The sequence below is a fragment of the Brachyistius frenatus genome, unplaced genomic scaffold (genome assembly GCF_029030835.1).
Source record: "Brachyistius frenatus isolate BFR_SWC_R1_liver_20210118 unplaced genomic scaffold, ASM2903083v1 Contig_32, whole genome shotgun sequence".
Taxonomy (NCBI): domain Eukaryota; kingdom Metazoa; phylum Chordata; class Actinopteri; family Embiotocidae; genus Brachyistius; species Brachyistius frenatus.
Window position 1 is genome coordinate 2072176 of NW_027210631.1, and position 17427 is coordinate 2089602.

Sequence of the window (17427 nt, forward strand, 5' to 3'; positions counted from 1 at the left end):
ATGTACACAACATGACTGCATGATGGCGGGTTAAGATGAGGTCACACACAAACCTGCCACAGCTGCTGTCTCCACAAAGAAAAACAGCAACCGCAGTGATTTATTCGTAAAACCAGAGTAGAGCACATCAGTGTTTACTGCCCACAAATTTTAAATCACATGCAGTGTAATACTATTTCAAGTTTAGCCCCGCTTTAGACCACCTAACGTGACATTGGTGATGCGATTCTCCCTTCTTGCACTAGCAGTTTTTAACCACCAGATGACAGTAACAGATTTACATTATTACCAAACTGCTGGCAAGTTACACATTGCAAAGCTTTGTTTTCTACAGCAATAAAAGTCTGATAGCGTGTGAAGTTTTTCCAGGTCTGTTTTTTGAAATGACAGTCAGGTCGCCACATCACCACTGAAACAGTTTCAGCTTTCCGTAACTCTTTCGGGTTTTTTTCAGCTTATCTCCGTCTAAAATAGACCAAAAAAAATAAATAAAAAAAAATCTGAAATTATACAATTTGAAACACTTAATCAATAGCATTGAGTAAAAAAGAAAATGTCAGAAATGACAGTTGGGTAAAACGGTTTGTGTATTTTAGCCCATTTCACTACATTGAATGAGTTCAGATATTGGTTAAAAATACCTTTTTTTTTGTTGCTTCTATGGCAACTGTAAAGGGACACACCAGGTTAGTCTGTAATATAATATAATATAATATAATATAATATAATATAATATAATATCGTTTTATGTATAATGTTAGGACCTATATTATATCATATGAACTTTTTGTTATAAACTGTGGGGCGGGGAGCAGAGAGAGAGAGAGAGAGAGAGAGAGAGAGAGAGAGAGCTCAGTGCGGTGCGTGGTGTGTGTATTTCAGTTTGTGTGTTTGAGTGTGTGTGTGTTCAGCAGCAGCAGCAGCAGCTCGGCTCAGGCAGCAGACGGCGGCCCATCCACCGCTCTCCTCCCTTCATTTCCATTCCCCCTCGTCTCCCTTTCTCTGCTCACCGCTGTCTTTTTCTGCAGCCGGCTCGGAGACATGTCCGCCCGACCGGGATTTTACCGGCAGGAGCTCAACAAGACAGTGTGGGAGGTTCCGGAGCGGTACCAGAACCTGACGCCGGTGGGCTCGGGAGCCTACGGTTCTGTGTGGTGAGTGTGTCTACGTGTGTGTGTGTGTGTGTGTGTGTGTGTGTGTGTGTGTGTGTGTGTGTGTGTGTGTGTGTGTGTGTGTGTGTGTGTGTGTGTGTGTGTGTGTGTGTGTGTGTGTGCGCTGGGCGGGTGGAGGGGCGAGGCTGCACAGCCACAACATTTACTGGTACTATATTGGTCATGATGCATCAGCTGTATAGCGGTGCCTGTGTTTTGGGATGAAGCTGCGCCTGAAGTGATTGTTCAGAGGGTTATTGTCTTCCCTCTTGTTATTTCCGCCATTATTATTATTATTATTATTATTATTATTATCTCAAAAAACAATACATCTGCTTCTATGTTTCAATGTGGAGATGAATATGGTTTTATTTTGTGTACTGTATATAAGAAGACAGCAGATCTGCAGGACTTGTTTTGATCTCACAGCTCACTGTCTGCTGCTTCTATATGTGTGACAGAGTCAGTGCAGGAATCTCCCAAATATCCCCTCCTCCTCCTCCTCCTCCTCCTCTTGCTCCTCCTTCTCCTCCTACACTGTCTGCTGCTCCTATATGTGTGACAGGGGATGAAAGAACGAGACAGAGTCAGTGCAGGAATCTCCCAAATATCCCCTTCTCCTCCTCCTCCTCCTCCTCTCCTCCTCCTCCTTCTCCTCCTCCTCCTCCTCCTCCTCCTCATCATCCCAACCTAACCCATACAAACACAGACATCCAAATCTGAGTAACAACTGTGCAGATGCATGCCACATCTGGAGAGAAAGAAGACATCCTTCTGCTTATTCCTTCCATACACCTGCACACACACACACACACACACACACACACACACACACACACACACACACACACACACACACACACACACACACACACACACACACACACACACACACACACACACACACACTCCTAATTGTTTATGCCCCCCTGTGTGGATACACATAACATAATGTAACATGCATTTGCTTTAAATTTGGTTACTTCTGCATCAGCTGGTGGGATGCTGTTACCATGGCGATATGTGACAGTGATAACCTCCTCTGACAGTCAGTTTTAATTAAGCTATTAACAGCAGGCTGATGGTTACCTAAGAAAATGCAGAGTGATTTGTTTGGGTGTTTGTGTGACAGATCCCAGAGGAATAATTATATTTCTAAGACGTGAGTGAGATAACTCTGATTTGCATGCTGGCAGCAAGAAGTTTCTCTTAAGCCAGAAGTAGCCTGAAAATCTTCCACTGCAAATTGATTGATGCCGCCTTCTGAAAATTTTGGGTCAAGCTTTGCTGGGATGTAAATTCCCAAATCCTGCAAGTGTAAGTCCAAATCCTGTGATGCTTTGTACCGACGGGATGAAAGCGGCAGAGCATTTCATGAGTCCGAGTTTTCTCCAGAGGGAGTGCTTACTCTTTTCTGTTTAGGAGACAGTTTGGAATTGACTGTTAAAAGTTTGGATTAATCAGTTTCTATTTGGGCTTTCTCTGCGCTGGCAAAGAAGTGCGCATAACTGACACTTTTAATTTGGGTTTAAAGGCTGAATTCACTGCATTTTATAGTCTCACTTTGTCAGAATATTTAGGGACAGAAGTGTGGAAGAGAGTAAAGCTCTTGGTGTGGGGTATGATCATTCTCGGAGCACTGAGATATCATCATGACAATTCGAGCAGGAAAAATGATACAGCGCTCATATTTCGGGGCCATTTAGCCACACCCCAAGCTGCCACTGCCTGCATCCTCAGAAAGGAGTTTATGTCCCGAAAGCTGACTTCCTGTCATGTCAGATCAGACGCTATCTGAATCAGAATGATGGGATGATGGGATGTGCTTCTCTGTTCGATCTCCACTTTATGATTCAGGCTTTCGCAGGGTTATTTGGTGCACATAAACATCTTATTGCAGCTTTAAAGTTCTACTCAGAATAGCATCAGACTGAAAAACCCAGAGTGCCGGATCAAGACTTTGCTTTCAGCTGTTTCGTTTAGCCTCGGCAAAGTGAGGGGTATTTTTTTTTTTTTTTTAAAGCACAAAATTGCAGAGGTTAAGATTTGATTCCCGTTTTGGACACCCATGTTACGAAGGTAGTATCATCAAAGCGTCCATTCAACATGAGTCTCATCTTTGTTGAGAAAAATGTTGCCCCGAAGCAATGTGGCATTCAGAGTTGTTACACATGATCTCTGAAAGTGCAGTCAGCTTGTGTAAATATGGACAACTCAATGCCAAAGCTGGAGGTATTATTTATAGCTGGCTATTGGTCTGAATAACACATTCTAGACTTCTTCTCTGATTTCATAATAATGTGATTATGATTTTATCAACTGTTGTCTTGAGCCTTAGAGTTGTGATTGACTCTCGTATCCATCTGTGAGGACAGCTAATGTTGCAAATGAATACAACAGTGATCAGTATAGTATATGGGTTATTCTGTGTTCTACTGTGGTGTCCAACAATTCTGCATTAATTCATCTTTTTTGTGTGCCGTTTATTCATTCCATTTCATGGCTAAATAGGCCTGTAGGCCTAATCATTACATTTAACAATTGTATATCCATAACTTTAGGTAACTATTTCAATTGTTGTCTATTTCAGCCATTTAATATATGTTTTTGAGAATTACAACCATTTATCCATTTGAGTTGTTATATTGAGTTGTTATATTTCTCAAGACTGGACAGTCCAAGTGTGAAGGCGAGCACTGATTTACTAAATTCTACAATTACACAAAGGAAATTCCTCCACACACCACCGATCGCTTCTCTGCTTTGTTAATGTTGATATCCAGCCATTGTCAGTGACTTTTCTCATGGCAAGGCTTCATTAGCAAACGGCAGGGGGATGGGAGTTAAGGGGATGACATCTGCACATGTTGTGCTGTGATGGGGGTTCGGATACTCGCACAGTCTACCTCTTGAGATGCACAGTAAAACAACGCTTATCATTTATCTCAAATGAGCAGTTTGTTCCTTCGACAAACCCCGTGGAGACTGCAGGCCTTAGAGGGCGAGGATCTGACAAGCTCATATAACCTATTAAAGCTGGAGCTGAAGAACGTATACCCCCATCAGAACTGGGATAGGGGGAATCTAAAGACACAGAGCAGTTTGGAAAGAGAATAGTACATTAGGTGTAAGGGAGTATAAGCCATTAAGGAATGACTTAGGGAGATATTTTGCAGCTGCAAAGTGCAGAAACGAGCGCAAGTAGCATCATAAATACGAAGCTCATTTAATAATTTAGCATGCACCACCTCTTGAATTTTGATAAGCTATGAGACAAAAAGTTGGGAGGCCTGAACGCTGTCGTATTCTGTGTCTAATCCAGCCTGGATGTATTATTATCTTCCTGCAGGCGAGCCCTAATCCTATTGAATATTCTCTCTTCTGCTTCAGCTTCTCGCGCGCAAAAAAATTGCACCAATTTAGGACTGTTTGGTCGAAACTGCACATCAGGAGAGGATATGCGCTAAACTGATCAAGGCTGCTTTCATCTCATGTCAGCATGTGTAACATCTGTTCAGCAAACCAGAACTTTGGCACGAAGCCTCCCTCTTGAATAACTATGAATAAACCATGGATGCTTTATTTTCTCCTGTCAAAAGTAATACGTCTCTGCCTGTCGGATTGTTGATTGGAAATTTGATGAAATGAGTACTGACATCGGGGTTCGGAGTTGTTGGTGAACAGAGATGGTGGTGCATGTGGGCTGTAATGTAAGTTTTGGTGTTTGTATGTGTGTGTAAAGAAGGCAGTCATTCTGGAGGTGTATTGGTTGCAGAAATTGTCTAAGACTTTCGGCAGAGCTAAAGTAGTCGACTGACTAAACATTTGGATAATCAACGTTGCCAAAAAATATATTCGTATCGATATCAGCTGATCATCTGATATGCTGTTTTGTCTTTATCTTAATTTACTCTAAACTGAATATTGTCTTCAGTTTTGGGTCATTATTCTGAACAAACGAGATATCTGAAGATGTCACAATGGACTTGAAATGTGATGGAGATTTTTCATAGTTTTCTGATGTTTTATGGGCCAGGTGATATCAAGAAAACAATCTACAGATTAATTGGTAATAAAAAAGGATCATTAGATGCAGCCCAAACTTGTCCAGCTCAAACAAGCGCATTGTCTTTTTCACCAAAAGTTTAGATCAATACCAAATTTGTATCTGGTTAGTAAACACAAATCTACAGGCAGCAGCTGTTAGCCTAGTTACATCACAAATTGAATTTAAGGATGTCACATTACCTGGCCAAGAAATAATCCATCATATAACCTTTTGTGCCACGACAAAACAGTATTTTATACAGTGGGTTTTGTACAAATTAAATAACCAAGATGTAACCTTAATGTTTTTAGCTATAGAGGCACTTGCTGACAGAGTTAGACTTTCCCCAATTCTGGAGTTTATGCTAAGCTAGCCTAGCAGTAGCTAAAAGTTCCTCGTGCAGACACTCTCAGCAATGAAGAAAATAAATGCCAAACGTTTCCTTAAAAGCATCAAATTTGATGTGGTGTCATGCACGAGATGGATCTCTGTAGAACAATCTGCAGAATAAGGCATCGATGGCCTCCTCCCATTTCAAAAGCATCCAAATCGTGAGGTTTTTCTCTTGGTTTAATGCGAATGAATCACGTTAAATGTTAAGATCAGAAAATGTACATACAAATAGTTTTTCCTTGCTGGATAAACAGTGCACTTGAATTATCTCGCACTCGATATTAGCCGATCCTCCGCCCTGTCCCTTTGTGAAACCTGAGGTGCGTGGATATTAAAGAAATACAGAGACAAAAGGAGAGGGGATAAATCAATGCCTTGGCTTGGCTCTGTGCGTTGAGAGCAGTGCGGTCGGCTCCATGTACGGTAGGTGGCAGGAAGGGAGGTATGTGTGAGGCCCGGAGGCCTGGCTCATGTCAAATGGAGGAGACTGGCTGCTGTCCTGGCTGCAGCCCGGCGGGGACATCCGGACTGGCAGCAGGTGATTTCAACAGAGACACATGGACGCACTCAACTGTGCAATACTGTAATTTACTCAAGCATGTAAGCATTACAGGTCACTGTGGACCGATACAGGAGTATTTATGGTGGGTTGTTATGTTGTGGGAAAAACAGGACGCATGCATCATTAGGTGCACTTCTACTATAACTGTCTCAAGGTGGGCAGATACTATGCCTGCTGCGAGCTGGATTTTTTTTTAAAAAGGACACTTTTATTCAGCTCGACAAGGACTGTAGCAAAATGATGGCGTAATGGCTGCTTTGTGTTTCTAAGACTGTATGGGACTCTTTTGTGGTATTACATTTAGGGCTTCTCTTTTCAGAACCGAAGACTATTTCCGATTTGTATTTACAATCTGTGGTGAGCATAAAGATTTGCAGCTAAAAATACACATTAACCTCATCATTTAACATGTTAAATGTTGTTATATCTATATCTATATCTATATCTATATCTATATCTATATCTATATCTATATCTATATATGAACCTGACAGCTAAATATTGGTTTAGTATTTTGCTGCTGATTTTGCTGCCACTGGTGACAAAATTGTGTGAAATGGAGGAAATAGAAGAGGGGATTTTTTTTTTTCTTTAACGGTCAGTAAACAGTCAGTTAAACCAACAGTATATGTCAGATACATGCAGTTCCTAAATGTGCGTTGTAAGTCTTTGCAGTGCTCTCTCTGACGACTACTTTTGAGTCACGGTTTCACTTCTTGCTTCTTGCTCTATTTCTGCAGTGCCTCGGCAGATTGTTCAATTCTCTCCCTTGTTTCCTTCCCGTTTGTTCTGCTCTCTGATGGCTGTATTATTATTGTTTCTGAGTCTCTGCGAAGCTGGCAGAGCTGAAAAGACACTGGCACCACAAAGGCACCCGCAGCAGGGCTTCAGCGTTCAATGTGGAATGACATTTACATTTCAAAAGAGCCAGATGAAAAAAAAAAAAATGAAAAAACACCGGCACTTTTACATCCTCACTTCTCTTGTTCTACCACATCCTCTATCACTTTCTCCTCTCCGTCTGCGTTTGGCACCCCGTCTCGCTTTCCTCTGTCAAATATTAATCAGCTTGTTATAGACACATTCTCATCATCAGCTGACACCAGGTTTAAAGGAGTAGGTTATCTTATATCTACACAAGATACAGTAACAATTAAGGTCTGTTGAAGTACAATCAGACACGTTTTTAATGTTTCCTTCCTGTGTTTTTTTTCTCCAGTTCAGCGTACGATGTGGTCCTAAGACAAAAGGTTGCGGTGAAGAAGCTGTCCAGGCCCTTTCAGTCTCTGATCCACAGTCGGCGCTCGTACCGGGAACTCAGGCTGCTCAAGCACATGAAACACGAGAATGTTAGTGCTCCTTATAAAAAAATACCTCGAGACAGACAGACGCAGCTCCCTTGCATGTTTCCACTCTCATTGATCAGCGCTGCTTGTTTCTGTCTGTGTCTCCTGCAGGTAATAGGGCTGCTGGATGTCTTCACACCTGCAGCAACGCTAGAGGACTTCAATGAACTGTAAATCTTTTTCCTTTTTTTTTTTTTTTCCTTTGGTGTTTACCACAAGATGCACAGCTGTCCAGTTTTCACCAGAAATAGATCATTCTGCTATTAAAGGGCACGGTGATGGATATGTAGATGCTCCTAGGAGGGATTATAGGCTAGATGTCTGATGGTTGCCATGGCAGCATCACCATGTTCTCCTCTACTCCCCCCCTCCCCCACTCATACAGACTCGCTCCTCTTTTTCAGCTACCTGGTGACTAACCTGATGGGTGCAGACCTCAATAACATTGTCAAATTTCAGAGGTTGTCGGACGAGCACGTGCAGTTCTTGATTTACCAGCTCCTCCGTGGCCTCAAGGTAAATTACTGCATCCTGACACAACTGCTGCATGCCACACTGAATGCAACATGCAGAATATACTTGGCATGCATCTAGTACCACTCAGATGAAAACCCTATTTGAACACACTTTAAAGGTCCCATGTGTTACACTTTTCAGTTTTTTTCTTTTTGGTTTTAAGCACTAAAAAACATCTCAATATAGTTTTATATCTGTTCAATTTAGCTTCTTTCAGGAGCTCCACCGACAACAGGTTGTTTTGTGTCTGTGTCTTTAAGGTGCGTCGATATCAATGAACCTCTCTTTTGACTCTTTTCTGAGTGTTGCATGTTCCCAACAACCACAGGTTTTCTTTGGTCTTGCAGCTTGCTAGCTTTGCAATAAAATGACCGCTTCTTCCACATAAAAGGTTGAACAATGGGCCATTTTGAAAGAGGACATATGACATGAGGGTGCGTTTGTGACATCACAAGCTTGCAGAAGTCCAACGGCACAGTTGCTGAATAACAGCTGTGGGCATTTATTGATATAATAATTTGAATTTATACAATAGGGGACCGTTAAGTTGTTAACTTTTAAGTGGATTGTCATGAGGATTGTTTTCATGCAGTTTAACCGTCAATGTTTGAGTTGTTCGGTGAAGTTCACACTTTTACCCTGAAGTGGAAAAGCCTTGAGGCCTTGAGCCCTGTCCATTATTTCTAGTGAATTATTTTAGCTGTTTGTCCATTACCTTTAGTTGACCAGTTTACTCATTACTTTTTGCAATACATTTTTACAGTAACTGCTTACTTTTAGCTATATATCTGAGTTATGCATTCATTGGTTACACTTGAGACTTTTATGCTCACTTTCTGCCGAGCTCTCACAATCTCTCAGTTGCAAACATTTTTATTTCAACAACTGATGATGTGCAATTTTTCTCCACACACACCCTGCCAACTTAAGTACCTGCTTGATGTGAATGCAACCTGTCAGCAATCTGTCTGACTGAATTTGGAAATTCCACTCTGTGTTGCACAAACTGCATCCGGTGTTTGTCAGCTTATACTGAATCAGTCCAGCCGCTTGCAGAGGCCGGCTTGTTCGGCCGGCCTCGTTACCATGGGACCGACAAAAGCAGTCTCCCTTAAGGCAGGAGCTAATATGGTGAACTGCACTGTTGACCCCGGTCTCCTTTATGTCCTCTCTCTGTCTCTCCTCCCCCCGTCCTCCTGCCCTACCATCGCCTGTCGAACAGTACATCCATTCAGCGGGATTGATCCACAGAGTGAGTGCCTTCTCTTTGCCCTACTTGTCGTTTTGACCATCCTCCCTGAGAAAACATTGCTGCACTCGCATGGTTCAAAATGTGAGAAAAGATCTTAACACAGATTTTATATTTGTTTCCTCCTAAATGGTTTCAAAGCTGGAAAGAAAATCACCTCTTTTCACACTGTCTGGCGTTTTCACACACAGAACGTTCTGTATCAGCTTGTTACAGCTCTTCTGTGAAGCCATGTGATTTTTACACCCAGTAAAATATTCAAATCTAACACTCCGGGTCTTTATACCGAGATGTCTTTTGCAAATTTTCAACCTGATATCAGACATTTTACGTAAGCAACATTGCGTACATCACGTAAATTAAATACATTCTGTGAGTAATTTACTTACGTTACTTCAAGGAAATCAACAACGTTTGTTCCTTCCAGCCACCCCTGACCTCTTCCCTACTCTGACTTCATCACTCTTTGTACGGGCTGGGTTTTAATGCGTGCCTTTCACGCTAAGGCGAGGCAAAAACGTGGCACTGACACGGTATTGTTTAGTGGACGAACGGGTGTATTACACGCTTTGACTTGATACTAGGCTGGTAATTTTATACACATAAGTAATCCTAACATAATTGCAGTTGCTTGTTAAAGGGTATCAGTCTTTAACAAATCATATTTGGGGGTTAGGGTAATAACGCAATAAAATGATGCTGGGTTTTAAATTCAGTTTGTAGAAGAAATAATATCTATGATGTCGGTGCATACTACAACTTTAAACCATGTGTTTTCAAGGTTGTCTGAGTTGGAAACACTTTAACTTTTTACTTTTTTAATTTCTATTGAATGAAATTCAGACACTCTAATGCCTATTTTTATTGGTGCTCTTGAGTTGCAGATATTTCTTCGTTTTAATCATGTTTCTCTCCTCCTCTGTCTGTTTTACTATCCTTCCCAGGACCTCAAGCCAAGTAATGTGGCAGTAAATGAGGACTGTGAGCTCAGGGTAAGACTGACCTTCAGTTTAAGAGTCCTTCACTCCATCCCACAAAGTCCACCACTTAGAAAATAAACTGTTGACCCGTCCAACAGATCCTTGACTTTGGATTGGCCAGACAGACGGATGACGAGATGACAGGATATGTGGCGACTCGCTGGTATCGAGCACCGGAGATCATGCTGAACTGGATGCACTACAATCAGAATGGTGAGATAATATCAAATTATATAAACTTTTCAAAGCAAACTCATTAAATGCTGCATGATTAAACATCTGGTGCTTTCTGTTCCAGTTGATATTTGGTCGGTGGGGTGCATTATGGGAGAGCTGCTGAAGGGAAAAGTCCTTTTTCCTGGCACTGACTGTATCCTTTATCATCACGGCATGAGTCCACCGCAATTCGAGCCTTTCACCCCCCCCCCATTAGCAGGAACCTTCCATTACCTCTTTAAAGTGACCCAGGGATGCAGACCTCTTGCGGATTTGCATTACAATCCCAGACCTCTCTGAGTGGGTGCTGCATCAACAGAGAGAAACTGGGGAATGAATGGGCGCAATCACAAAAGGCTGAATTGTCTCGGTTACGGTATTCAGTGTCTAAATAAGACCGGCGCTAAAATGAATTTGATTTACTGATCTTTGTGTGCTGTGAGACATTCTCATGTCGAGAAAAGACCGACTGACTTTCAGCACTTCTCAATAATACACCAGAATGAGTCAGATCTAGCAAACTGATGACTTTTCACAAATCTTGATTGCCTTTAACTCCTCCTGCTCTCAGATATCGACCAGCTGAAGAGAATCATGGAGGTGGTTGGGACTCCGACACCGGAGCTGTTAAAGAAGATCTGTTCTGAACATGTGAGGGAGGGAATAAAGGGAAAGTTAAAAAAGAAGTCTTCATGGTGTTGCCACCACCAACGAAAGCAACCTGTGCTGATTGATGAGTCATTCCAATGACAGGGCTGTTGATTGAATAGTCAATATGTGGGAGTGTTCGGGTGATTGATCACGAACTGCTTGACATCAGGTGGTTAATATTGTCACATGCCATGACTTGAACGCCACTCTCTCCATTCACAGGCGCAGAAGTACATCCAGTCACTGCCCTTTATGCCCCAACAAGACCTGGAGAAGATCTTTAGAGGAGCGAATCCACTCGGTGGGTGATGCACCACAGATTAGATTATCCACTTTTTCAATTCAATTGAAAGCCACCGAAAGAGTGCTAAGAATCAAGTTGCTGTCTCCAGACTACAAAATGCAGTTACAGGTTCATCCTCTTAAATTTAAACCTGTTGTCAGTCGATCTCCCACCATATCCAAACCCTCTTTCCCTGGTCTGTCTGTCTGTTTCTGTGTCTCTGTTAGCTGTTGATCTACTGAAGCGGATGTTGGTTCTGGACTGTGATGGAAGAATCTCAGCCAGTGAGGCTCTGTCTCATCCCTACTTCTCACAGTACCACGATCCAGATGATGAGCCAGAGGCGCCGCCCTACGACCAAACGCTGGAGAGCAAAGACCGAACTCTAGAGGAATGGAAAGGTGAAGCTTATTATGAAATTTATCGAATGCATTATTCAAAACAGCAGACAGTACAATAACCTGACACTGAAAACACTTTTTTCCACAATAATTATTTTTGGGAGATGAGGAAAATATGAATTTATGCAAGGCATGATGTTCAGATTTTAGATCTGTGGCGTCTGTTAGTGCAACTTCCTCCTCTGCAAGTCAAAAACGACCTTCTTGAAACTGTTTATAAAAGGAAGTGAGAGTAAGGACACAATATGTTCAAGTTGCAGAGCGTCTCACATTGGGGATTATGCAATGATGAGTTTCAGCATGTATGGGTGTTGCAGGAATGCTGACTGCACCGCCTAAGGGTTTCGAGATATTGAGAGATGTCATTTACAACATCATAAATATGGTTATGTTTAATTTTAGCAGGGAGATTTTATCGCTTGTGAAATGCTCCAGAGCTGATGTGAGTCATGGTGGCTTATTTGAAATCTGTATGTTTCTTTGGTGGACCAGTAGACATAGTTGAACAAGCCTTACGTCTTGAAAAATGTGTGTGCTTTACTGTCCTGCTGCCGTCATTTCATTTCAGCGTCTATGCGAACAGATTAGAGCAGCCACACTGCCTGCTGAGACCCGCGTCTCACCCGCATCATTTATAAGATTGAACCGATGCCATTTTTCACACATACTGCATGTGGTTACCAGCAGAAATATGCAAGGAAATGATCTGTGATCACATATGTACGATCATAGCAAAAACCCAGTGCAGGCTCTAATTACAGTATATAGTGCATCCGGAAAGTATTCACAGGGCTTCACTTTTTCCACATTTTGTTATATTACAGCCTTATTCCAAAATGGATTAAATTAATTTTTTCCCTCAAAATTCTACACACAATACCCCATAATGACAACGTGAAAAACATTTTTTTGAAATTTTTTCAAATCTATTAAAAATCAAAAACGAAAAAAATCACATGTACATAAGTATTCACAGCCTTTGCCATTACACTCAAAATTGAGCTCAGGTGCATCCTGTTTCCACTGATCATCCTTGAGATGTTTCTACAACTTGATTGGAGTCCACCTGGTAAATTCAGTTGATTGGACATGATTTGGAAAGACACACACCGTCTATATAAGGTCCCACAGTTGACATGTCAGAGCACAAACCAAGCCATGAAGTCCAAAGAGTTGTCTGTAGACCTCCGAGACAGGATTGTATGGAGGCACAGATCTGGGGAAGGGTACAGAAACATTTCTGCAGCATTGAAGGTCCCAATGAGCACAGTGGCCTCCATCATCCGTAAATGGAAGAAGTTTGGAACCACCAGGACTCTTCCTAGAGTCGGCCGCCCAGCCAAACTGAGCGATCGGGGGAGAAGGGCCTTAGGACAGGACAACGACCCAAAGCACACAGCCAAGATAACAAAGGAATGGCTTCGGGACAACTCTGTGAATGTCTTTGAGAGGCCCAGGCAGAGCCCAGACTTGAACCCGATTGAACATCTCTGGAGAGATCTGAAAATGTCTGTGCACTGACGCTCCCCATCCAACCTGATGGAGCTTGAGAGGTCCTGCAAAGAAGAACGGGAGAAACTGCCCAAGAATAGGAGCCAAGCTTATAGCATCATACTCAAAAAGACTTGAGGCTGTAATTTCTGCCGAAGGTGCTTCAACAAAGTATTGCGCAAAGGCTGTGAATACTTATGTACGTGTTATATTTTCATTCTTTATTTTTAATAGGGTGTATTGCGTGTAGAATTTTGAGGAAAAAAATGAATTTAATCCATTTTGGAATAAAGCTGTAACATAACAAAATGTGTAAAAAGTGAAGCGCTGTGAATACTTTCCGGATGCACTGTATCATGCCAATAATTGATCAGGTAAAGGGCGGGGTTTTCCGAGCTGCTCTCTCTCTCCCTCTCTGTATCGCCCCACTGTCTCCATGTGAGTACCTGTGTCTGTGTGTGTGTGTCTCACTATGAACGAGGATAAACACAAATCACGAGCCTGCTTTTTGATTACAATTCCTCACTTGTCGAACTTAAAACATTGTAACATTATTATAGACATTGATGCCATTATCAAAGAGAAACTCATTGATTCAATGGTAGGACCAGCAGCCGCAGCACCGCAGCTGACACGCAACTGGTGTGGATACACACATGCAACCAAGCCGCAGGTGAGCTGCGCGTGAAAAGTAACGCACACGGCATCCAGTGTTTTCCAGGCCTTACGCCTGAACACACTTTGTACAACCTCAAATCACACCAAAGCATGCAATACAACCACCAGTCCACTAGAGGAATATTATATTGCCCTGTTTTCTGACATTGGAACACCAATGAAGTGCTTTTGTAATATCACAGTTTCCCTGTCCATCTTTGCATTCCTCAAATCTCAATTAGCTCTCCTAACATAGTTTCTTCCCTGTTATTCTTCATGTGTGTCCGTAGAGTTGGTATTCGAAGAGGTGAGCAGCTTCAAAGCACCCGGCAGCAAGACTGATAGCCTTCAGGTGGAGCAGTAAACCTTTCTCTGCTCTCCCTCATCCTCTACCCGCAGAAGGACCACGTACTCAATGAATGGGAGAAGGACTGTGGAAAAGCAAATGTAGGAAACGACTGTGTTCGTTGCCTGTCATGAGTTTAACTGAGCGGCAGGGCAGGACGGTCTCCATGGGATCAGATGCACACATTACAAGTACAGGGAGCATTTTAGAGTCAAATAAAAGGACCTTTCTGGTACAAAAAGTTGCTTTCTGTTATGTTTCTGCTCACTGAGGGTAAAAAATGAGGAACATCAGGGATCGCAGAGGATGTGAGTATTCATATGAGGGAGCAACTTTAAGTGACCAAACTGTGTTTACAGACTGACAGAAAGGTATCGAAGGAAGGGGGAAAAAATGCACACTAGGATTTCCAAAGCAACGACATGAACGCTGCCTCATCCGTCATCAAGACAAATGCCACAAACAGTCAATGCTTTCATATACAGGATGGTTTTCATGTTCAAAGGCTTGCTGCAATGTCATTTCACGTCACAGAACAGCTTAGCATTTTGCCTGCATACTACTGATGCATGATTTCTGTGCATTTTATTGTTACAGCATATTACTGGTACTGTATTATAACCATTAAGACTGCTCCTTGAGTCTGTCAGACTGGTATCAAACCAGTTTGAGGGTGAGAGAGAGGAAACGTGACCAACTTTCAACCTGTTCTGTGTTTATAATTTCCGTAAAAGATAGTATTTAAGCTACTGTTCTTCCGTGGATGAAAATCATCCTCTCCTGCTTATAGAATAGTAAACACCAACTGTGCTATTAATTAGCAAGGTAATTAATATTATGCCAAAGCTGGAACAGAGCGGCTGCGCTGCAGGTCTGTGTTTACAGTGTGACCTCGCTTCTCATACAATTTCCGCGGATGGCTGATTGTTGATCACCTGGCTTTGGCACGGCTCCGTCAGGTTTAGGTATTTCTCCACTGTGTCTTTTACAGCACCTGTTTGTGTTTACAGTAATTAAGATTACAGACATTTTGTACACTGTTACCAGATCACGTGTAAACAATACTGGATATCAATCTATTATAAAACCTGTAGGTCCATCCAAGCAACAACCGGTCAAACACCACAAACTGATGAGTTACATAAAGCAGTCATATTTGGCAGCTTGTGACCACCAGGGAGCTCATTAGTCATCTTTCTTGTTACCTAGGCTACTTTTTTGTTTCCATAATGCTTGAGTATAATAAAAGAGATTATCCAGACTGTACACATGCTTTAGTGACCACAATATTGCAGCACTGGCCACGCTCTTAACCTCGGTTGTGTGTATTTCAGTGTTGCTGCAGTTCATACCTTAGTACAACATTATTATAGACATTATCATGTTAAGCAACACCCTGGCAAGTAACATTTGAAGCATGAATCAATGCAAATGCAGATGATTGCAACAACTTCCTCACTGATGTGTAATTCATCTCGCTGCAGACTGGAGTTTTAGTTCTACGCACTTTCTGCGGAAGTAGAAATGATCTGATTGTATAAAACCACCGCAAGCAGAAAAAACAAACCACAGGTTTTTCAGCACTATGCGGAAGGTCAAGGGAAAATGTCAAGATGTAAAGGGCATTTAAAGTAGTCTATAAAGTGATAATACTTGTTTACTACAGCACAGATGTCCTGCTACAATATGGAGACACATGGTTGCCACTAAAGGTCATTGACGGTTTAATTATCTACATGTGAGATGAACAACGGAACAAGAAGCAAAGTGAAGCCAGGTGTTATTTTGGGAGATTAAAAGCTCATAAATCAGAAGCTGACAGACATCTACTTTATATCAGAATGCTGCAGATGTATTTTAAACTTCATCTTTATAGTATATGGATGCAAGTTGGATACTAATATCAGGTGTAAGGCAGATAGATGTAAGCTGTCAAGTTGCAGCACAAGTTGTCAATTAGGTTCCCTAAAGCACTACAAGGTAGCTTTGACTTTGGCCTTTCTGGCACTATTAAAATCTAGCTAGGTTTAAATCAGTTCCAACGCTGTGAAGGGGATATGTCTACAGAATGAAATATACAGATGTTTGGTACTCAAGAGGTTGAACGCTGCAGTGAAGTTAAGTCAGTTTTGAAAGATAAATGTATGCCAGCTATGCTAAACTGAGTCATGGTTTAGAGGTGTGCTCTTTCATGCAAAGTTAACTGTTCTTTGCCGCAGTCTGCTCAAGCCGATCTCAACCAATGAGACTATTTCTGTCTCGTAGAAGGGTTCAAATGTCAAATATAACATTTTGGAATCACTTTTGAGGAACAACAAAGAACATTTACGTTCAGCTATTTCTTGTCTGTATTGTTTCACACTGGAGTGCTACATGTAGCCTTTTGTGCAGGTCTTTCACTGACATTGGATGCAAAATGTTGAATTTACAATACAAATGAATCAAAACTGTGTGTCTCAGTCAAAGTGTGTTAGAGCCCTGAATGTAAAAGTGTTATGTGCTTCTGTGGATGTTGTACATGTGGTGGACTTGAATAGCAACTGCAAACTGAATGTATATGTATATTGTATGTATGTATGTTACAAGTTAGAGGCGACTTTCGAATACATGATGGCATGTGATTTAACTGTAGGTTTCAAATCACTAAAATGAATGTCTCCCAGTTTGCAAATGATTCAGATGATTTTCTCATTCATTAACAGGTTCCATTGACTTGGCAAATTTTGGATTTAAAAGAATAAACACCATCATTTCTGTTTGCCACTAACTTCTCTGTCTCACTCAATCTGTATTCCACAATACATAATATAATATAATATAATATAATATAATATAATATAATATAATATAATATAATATAATATAATATAATATAATATAATATAATATAATATAATATAATATAATACAGTACAGTATAGTAGAGTCTGGTCTGGTCTGGTAAAGTATAGTTTCATGTAGTAAAGTGTAGTGTAGTATAATATAGTAGAGCGTACTATAGTACATTATAATATAAATATAATAGAGTGTAGCATAGTACAGTACCAGTAGTAGAATAATAGAATATAGTGTAGTATAATACAATACAGTACTAGTAGTTGTATAGTATAGGACAGTATGATATAGCATAGTGTAAA

At 41.3% G+C, this 17427-nt stretch overlaps 1 protein-coding gene across 1 annotated transcript; it reads left to right on the forward strand.

Moving 5' to 3' along the window:
• The first annotated feature begins 890 nt into the window (after nucleotides 1–890).
• mapk11 (mitogen-activated protein kinase 11) lies at nucleotides 891–17057 on the forward strand. The gene is made up of 12 exons (XM_069700078.1): nucleotides 891–1154; nucleotides 7374–7503; nucleotides 7612–7670; nucleotides 7905–8016; nucleotides 9239–9268; nucleotides 10210–10257; nucleotides 10344–10458; nucleotides 10544–10615; nucleotides 11033–11112; nucleotides 11335–11413; nucleotides 11623–11796; nucleotides 14235–17057. The coding sequence occupies exons 1-12, from the start codon at nucleotides 1042–1044 to the stop codon at nucleotides 14306–14308; spliced, it is 1086 nt and encodes a 361-aa protein (XP_069556179.1). The 5' UTR covers nucleotides 891–1041; the 3' UTR covers nucleotides 14309–17057.
• The last annotated feature ends 370 nt before the right edge of the window (nucleotides 17058–17427 follow it).